The 8,040-nt window shown below is 37.9% G+C and overlaps 1 protein-coding gene across 1 annotated transcript; it reads right to left on the bottom strand.

Moving 5' to 3' along the window:
• Positions 1 to 413: 413 nt before the first annotated feature.
• LOC111883258 (transcription repressor OFP6) lies at positions 414 to 1,400 on the bottom strand. Its single transcript, XM_023879594.3, has one exon. The coding sequence runs from the start codon at positions 1,296 to 1,298 to the stop codon at positions 732 to 734; it is 567 nt and encodes a 188-aa protein (XP_023735362.1). The 5' UTR covers positions 1,299 to 1,400; the 3' UTR covers positions 414 to 731.
• Between the last annotated feature and the right edge of the window lie 6,640 nt (positions 1,401 to 8,040).

The following is an 8,040-nucleotide window of genomic DNA, read 5'->3' as shown; positions in this document are numbered from 1 at the left end:
TCATGTATTCAAATATCCTAAATAAGATTTTTTTTAAAAAACTATTTTTTCAAAAATAAAGAATATGATTTATCAGCTAAAACGATATAAACATTTAAATATATTGTATACGAATTTCGATCAATTACATTCTTAACCAAGTTTTTTAATATTTAATAATTTGAACCATAAAAATACTACATAACAAAAACATGTAAAGTAAAAGAATCAATGTCATTACCTTTTAAATTCTCTTTACTTTTTTAATTTACGACACTAAAAGAAGCTTTTTAAGACAGTAATATTATTAAAGTTTAATAAATACCACACTTTATGCATCAAGTTTAAAATTAATAACCAAAATTAATAACAGAAAGTCGGGTATTCTTACCCAAAGGTTAAGAATTCAAGGAACACTCAAGACAAAAAAGGTATAGAAAATAACCATAATAGATGGCTTAAATCATCATTTTAAGATAATAAAACAAACTAAAACATTACATTATAAATGATGTTAGTAGCACTTGAAAATAAAGTCTACAACTTCAACTATATCTAACTAAAACTACTTGACTTAAAAACAGAAAGCACACATAAAGTAGACATTTTTAAAGTGCTAATAACATCACATACTTAGACGCTATTTTGATTTTGTGTCACATAATATAACAAAATCAAAACTTAAAGTAGATAGATAGATAGTCGCATATAATCAAGACTTGGTTGAAGTCACGTGCAAAGAGTTGATGGATTCACATGTACATGGATCGTTCCCCATGCATGAGCTTCGAAGCCAAAACATTGTTCCAGATTTCAGTGAAAGCTCTGATGATGATTCCATGGTAATATGGTGAGTTAAGCTGCAAGAAACAGTTGAGAAGCTCCCTCAGATCTTCTCTCCCGTATATCTCTTTCTCCATTATCATCTGCAGCATTGAATCCCTGAAATCGACATACGGGTCGTCGGAATCTTTCTCCACCGCCAGACTGTTGCCGCCGATCTTCCCAAACCCTTGAACCGCTCTCAAGCTAACTTCAGACTCGTCCAGGGTCGACTCTGAGGTGTTGGGTGAGAATGAGGTTGCGGTTGGGGTGGTGGTGGTGGTTGTTGGGGTGGTGTTCCATGAGGTGGAGGTGGAGGAGTGGTGGTGGTTGTGGTGACGCCGGTGGTTGTCGGGGTAGTAGTGGGTGTGGTTTCGTTTGTATTTGTTGGGTTTTGGGTTGAAGATCTTGGAGAGGTTGAATCTCCGGCAGCCGCCGCCGCATCCGACGCTGACGGCGGTGGTGTTGAGTAAGAGCTTTTTGTTGATTGTAGGCATAGTGGGGTGAAGGAGAGGGAAGCAGAAGAAGTTGACTCATGTGATGAAAGTTTTTGTTTCTCTCTATAAATTCTGTTTTCTTACCAACAAGTACATGCTAACGTCACAGTACCTTAATTTTCTTTTTCGTCACAGTCCAATCACAGAGTTTGACAGATTATAGTCATTCCCTCCAAAAAAATATATATTTTTCTAAAAAAAAATCGATTCAATAAGTTCAGTCTAATCTAATAAATAATAAATATTAGGTTAATATATATAAAATTGATTATATTTTAATTTTGAGTTATAAAAGCCATATATTTATGAAATAAATTTATATTGCGATTACTTGACCTTGTATTTATGTTTTCGGAAATAATTCATATACATTTTTAAAAAGTATTTAAATTTATATTATGTGTATGTAATGTTTATTGCTTTTCACAAAATACAAAGAGTATATTATTGGTAAGTAAGAGACTTTGAACTTTGAAGAATCAATTACGTTTTTTTATGTATATAATAAATAGGTAACGTAAGTACAAGATATACTTGGATTTCATGAAAATAAAGGTATTTATATTTATATTTATAGTTAATAGATTTCAGCATAATCTAACTAACCAACAACCTAAAAATCTTTATTTTTTTTGGATTAAGTCATAAACAGCAAATATGTTTTCAGATTTCTAATTGTATTTTAAGTAATCACTGATTATTTAAAACATACACGACTACATCAAATAGATGAAGGTCAATGTCAAGTGATCTACAAATTTGGTCATCTTTTTACTAAGTTTTTAATTTTATTTACTTAAATTTTGTTAGCGTATACTTTTTCTTTCTTTTTTTTTTTCTGAAAATTCGATTAAGTGTATAGGGTCTTAAGTATTTTATTTATCATCACACGTACTCTAATCAGATAAAATTAATTATAATAAAGATTAAAAAATATATTTTAGTTTTGTTATGTTGTATTTTCACCAAAAATTATAAAAAAGGTTTTTGTCCGGTTCTCTTCAATCTAATTCAAGTCAGTTTTATCCAATCCAGTTTCATATACCAAACACTATCTAAATAAATACTTACTATTAAGCAAATTCAAATAAAAAAAGTTCCTTGTTTTGTAAACTAATAAACCTATGTGAGACGAAAGTAAAGTAAATTTCAATGGATGGAGATAACCTGAAGATGTGAACACTTTTTCTAACTTGAAAACTGTAACACCCCCTACCTCTTTAATTATGTTGTACTCCTTAACCTTTCTCTTTTAATGTTTTTAGTTGATAAGTATATATATATTCCATTCTTTAAAAAAAGTTAATTTTAAACTTATTTTGGAGACAAATAAAATTCATAGTTCAATTAGGGAACTTACCAAATGATAGTTTCGAGAAAACTTTTGTGACAATGTAGTAAAATCACCACAATCTAAATGATTTTATCAATTCATAGTTCTAGTTCACGTTATCAAGTGGCATTTATGACAATGTAGTAAAATACTTGTAACCTAATTTGTGTTATTATTAAAAAATCTGAAATTATTAATTTAATGGTAACCCAAGGAATAGAGCACAAAATATCACAGATCCTGCCAAAATAAAATAAAATAATGGTAATAAGGTATAAATGGAAGAGTTTGGAAGCTGGCATATGACAGTAGGTCATTTATCTTTGGGATTAATTAAAGCAATTAAGTATCTATTTTTGTATAAATTGTAATTGCATCTCCACAAATAAAAAATAGAAAGAACCCATATAAACCGGCTGATTTAACTCCAATGGATCGCAGATCCCACTGGATAACATCAATTTCATACACTCCATTTCTTTTTTCACTTTAAATAAAAGAGCCGTTTATGGGTTTTCTTAGGAGTAAATTACATAATAGTCCCTATACTTAACGAAAATTATGGATTAGGTCCTGAAAGATTTTGTTTTTGATTTCATCTATACGGTTTCAATTTGTTTTTGAATTAAGTGCTTATCGTTGACAGTTTATTTTCTCCCGTTAAATAGAAAATTACTATTTCACTCTTAACGTTTTAGTCTTTAATCAATTGTTATATTTTTATTGTGGGTATAGGTGTTAATTTTAGACACCGACCCGACAAGCAAATAAATGTGCGTGAGTTAGGGATTTTAACCCGTTTAATTAAATGGTTTGATACGACACGAATAAAAATAAATGGGTAAGGCTAGGGTCTAAATTTTCAACACGAAAATAATAAGTTTATTTGTATGCAACTTTTTAAAAATCTTTTAGGTAATTTGTGTTTGTGATTTTAGTGTCACCTGACATTTTGTGTAATTGAAACTGACATGTGAGCTAAGGGGTTTATCGTTTGTACTCTATATTATATGTTTGGTGAATGCGGAGTGCATGCATATATAAGATCGAATTATAAGCCGGTACGACAGAAAGACGGAGGTCAAGGGGGCCGCGCCCCCTTGCATGGTGCTAAGGGTAGAGCCCCTAGCGGAGTCCAAGGGACAGAGCCCCAAAAGGTCTTTGGAAATTTGAGTTAGTTACATTATCAAAAATACAAATTTATATGAATGATTATGGCTAATTGATAAATCTTATCAACATTGGTAACCATTGATTATACCATTAATTTCGTGATTTCCCTAACTAATATAGAAGATTAACCCTAATTTGTCATGTATTTATACGGCTCCTCTTTTTAGCCGTAAAGATAACCTTTCATCAGTTCTCCTTCTTCTATACGAACTCAAAACCCTCTGGCGATTTGGCTTGTGTTTCTATGCCTAGCTACACAAGTGTCCTTTTGGATTCTCCTAGACTGGATTTCCTTTAACCCAAGAATAGGGTGGAAATATCAATTCGGAAAGTGTTGTGATATGCTGGAGAGGATGGAGTCGGAACTGTAGGGGAGAACCGTGTGGGTATCTTCTCCTGTTATCACGGTGCAAAAGAGAGAGATGACCGTTAGTCGACGTCCGGGAGGAGTTCCCAAGACGAAGCTCCAACGATCAAGTTAGTATGAGATCTGAGAAAGATAGTAGAAGATTACAGGAAAGAGAGAATTTCGTCCCCTTCCTTGTATGGAAGAAGGATCCTTTTACACTTGTTTAAGAGGCATGTCCCTCAATTGATTATGTTGAGGATTCCCTCGTGAGGTGCGACATGGTGGACCCATATTGGAGGTCCTCCGTCACGTCTTTTGCCTCATTCCCTCATTGGCTAGAAGGAGATTTTCTAAACGTTTATGAAGATCGCGGCTATCGTCTAATAGGCGAGTGGGACTCTCTTATTGGTCTCACGTTTGCCAGGATGTAATTTCTTAGAGAAGGGGTTAAGGCGCGACTCTGCACCTTAATCGCCATATCAACGCTCTTCGCATTGGCGAAGGCCCGAACTTGGCTTTAGAATGGGTTCTAACCAGGCCAAGCCTGGTGTTAGTTTGACTTCTTTTTTGACGTACCCCTGAGAGATACTTTAACAAGTCCCTTATACTTGTAGGTGTATGCATCAGCTTTGACATCGTCGCCGTTCGAGTCTTTATCTCAACACGTGTATGCCCGAGATTAGTTCTATCATTTGACAGACCTTAGGCAGCGCCGTCAGTATGTGGCAGTCCCGTTGGGAGACGGTTCGTGACGCCATTTTCCCCTTTAAAATCCTCCATTTCCCCCAGGATTTTCATCCTCACATCCCCATTTTGGCTTTTTTGTATCAATCTGGGTATTTCGTTAACTTCTTTTTCGATTGTTCATCCTTTTTCTCGAAAATGGATCGTTACGGTAGAGTCCTTACTGCCGAGGAGTTCCAATTCTGCAAGACCGCTTCGGCTTCTTACCGGAGCATGGCGTAATGATTATGGCAAAGGGGGTATCGATCTACGACTGCCCTCAAGAGATGGTGGGAGTTCCGATCCCTCTATTCGAAGTGGGGCTACACTTTCCGACATTTGATTTCTTCAACATGATTGTGGACCACTGTGGCTTTTCCGTTGACGAGTTGACCCCAAGCGCTGTTAATAAAATCGTCGGTTTTAAACTGATTTGTCGATCCCTGGGTTATGTACCAACTTTCTTGGTTTTCAGTTACTTTTTCTATTCGACTACGAATTCCGGAGTCCGCACTTTAGCGAAGAGAAGAGGCATTCGTCAGTTGATTTCTGAACAAGACGCTCTGAAGAAGAATTAGCAACGGCAGCGGCTTTGGGTTAACCGAAACCTTGTGGGGCATGAGATTCATAGAAGCCGAGACTTTTCTGACCGTCTTCCCAAGTTTTTTGGGAGTAATTTGACCCTTGGCAAGCATCTGGGAAACATCACTATCGTTGGGAAGAACTGGGAAGATTTCATTCTTGCAGCGCCGGGTTTGAGTGCCGCCTGGAGGGCTCGCAGGAAGTTGGCGTAGATGCTCTCCGTGAGATGCGGTATTAACTAATCTCCTTCTCCCCCCTTTTTTGAAAGAAGAGTGAGAATAGGATATCTTGTTGTCTTGTGAGATCTTATTTTTGGCGTTTGTTTTCACAGGTGCTGAAGCCGATATTTCTTTGGAGATGGCCCTGCGTGGTCACTATCAGGGTAAGCTTTGTCATCGAGAGATCGATCTTGTAGAGGCTCTTCCTCCTCCTGTGTCTGAAAGACGCATGCGAGAGCTTGTTGGACTGCTCTTGGTGGAAGGGGGAAATATAGGTTCTAGCGGGCCTGCGTCACCTTCCCAGCCAACTGTTGGGGTCGTTTCCCTAGTTCGTTCACCGGTATCTGCTCCTTCTGGTTTTCCTATGGGGGTACAAGCAGGAAGAGGTAGTGCTCATATTCAGAAAAGGTGAAGTTTGCATGTGGTGTCGTCTTCGGATGAGGAGACAGAATCTGATGATGTGGGTCTTCATCATTGTAAAGCCCGTAGGACTGTATATGTGGCCAAGCTTCTTGGCGGTATCGAGTGTATTCTTGGCGGTCAATTTTTTGTGCCTAAGCAGAAAGAGATAGTGGTGGATCCTAGTTATCCGGAGGCGTCACCCTCACCATTCGCTGGTTCACCCTTGGTTAATCTCGGTTTGGGCTCTATGTCTGGGGGTGTGTCGAGTTCACTTGGAGGTTCTTTTCAGCACGAGAAGCCTTCCCTGATCGATGAAATAGGAACTTCGTCTCACTCCTTGTCTTTCGAGGCCTACGCTTCGGGCTGGGCGATTACTAGAGATTCCTTACATTCGAAAGACACTACCGACCAGGAGTGGAGTAGATACGCTCATCTTTCGGACACAATGAGTTCGCTTGCAGGTCAATCGAGTGCTTGTATGGCTGGTGACCTTTGTTACGTCGTGGCCCAGACTTTTGCCATTATGGTTACTGCCGCCGACCGGGTTCGTCATGTTGGTGCGAATGAGAGGCAATTGAAAGTATTGCAAGGTGCCTTGGCAGGCAAATGGGAGGAAGTTCGTGATTCAGAGGTGGAGCGTCGAGTTCTTGTTGAGCATGACTGCATTGTGGCATGCAAGAAGGCCGTTTTAGAGGATCAAGTGGCCACTTTGGAGGACCGATCAGAGCGACTTGAGGACCAAGTGAGTTCTCTTATTCAGGAGAAAGGTGCGATGGCGAGTGAGTTGGCCAAGTGCCAGCGTCAACTAGCCTGTGCTCGTGTTGATGGTGCAGTCGCTCGAGGTAGTTTGCAATGGATGCTGGAGACGGGAGTGGTTCTCGTAATTGATAAACTTATCAAGAACGCATAATTTGCTAGCGGGATGCAAGGCGTTTGTGAGGTATGTGAGGCCTTTGGGTTTGAAAAGGGGAATCAACTGGGTGGTTGCTCTACAAGTGTCGGAGAACCTGAAGCCCCAGATTCTAGCTATGTCGCAAGAAGGGCTGAAGAGGTAGATGTCGCTTTATCGTCCCTAGCTGAGACGGATTTCGCGGGTCGCTTTCGCTTGGGAGAGCTGGATTATGACAGCTTCCGCTAGTTTTTTCGCAAGCCGAATCTGGGAGGTTCTTCCTCAGACTCTGAGGGCTGATTTGTGTCTTGCCTTTTTGTTCATTGTTTAGTTGCTTTTCTGTGTACTATGTGTATAGTAAAAATTTTGGTCATTAATAACCATAAATTGTGTATTTTGTTTTGTACTTTTTCCTGGAAGTGTTCTCTTTCATTTTCTTGCTGTATGTATACACATTGTTGTGGCATGTTAACATATATATATATATATATATATATATATATATATATATATATATATATATATATTATGATTTTTTCTGTGGTATCTTTAAGGACAGACTATTCTCTGCACACTCCCTTGTTCCAGGGTTTGCGCTAATTGGCTAATGTGTGCTTCAGACGTTGCACAGCTTCTATTACTAAGCTATGCTCCGTTGATTTTTATGCTTAGTTAGGCTTATTGTGTTAATCCGTGAAATGTTAGTCAATGTTGTAGACTATATTGTATGGTCTATCTTCCAATACATAGGTCGAGATCATTACCTCAAGACCTTTAACTATTGTAATATGAGGGGAAAGGTTATGAGTCTTTTAGAACCCCTTGTACTGTGCCATTAATTTTGACTCATACATTCTCAGCTCTGAGATGTTATTGGCACATTGTAGGTAAAGATTATGACTCTTTTAAGACCTGCGGTTTCATCCTTGCATAAATTTTTCTCAAGTAGTGTAGGTGATCAGCCGTTGTTGCTACTTGGAAAATATGCACAACCTCTCTAGTTTGTGTTTTTGCAATACAAAATTCTGGAAAGCTTTTTCAAAATGCAAATTATATTATTTCTTGAAAGGAAA

This window comes from Lactuca sativa, chromosome 6 (genome assembly GCF_002870075.4).
Source record: "Lactuca sativa cultivar Salinas chromosome 6, Lsat_Salinas_v11, whole genome shotgun sequence".
NCBI classification, from domain to species: Eukaryota; Viridiplantae; Streptophyta; class Magnoliopsida; order Asterales; family Asteraceae; genus Lactuca; species Lactuca sativa.
This window is presented reverse-complemented; position numbering and strand designations above follow the sequence as displayed.

What these genes read in the sequence shown, in the direction of transcription:
- LOC111883258 (XM_023879594.3), bottom strand. Translation starts at nt 1,298, where the DNA reads ATGCCTACAATCAACAAAAAGCTCTTACTCAACACCACCGCCGTCAGC.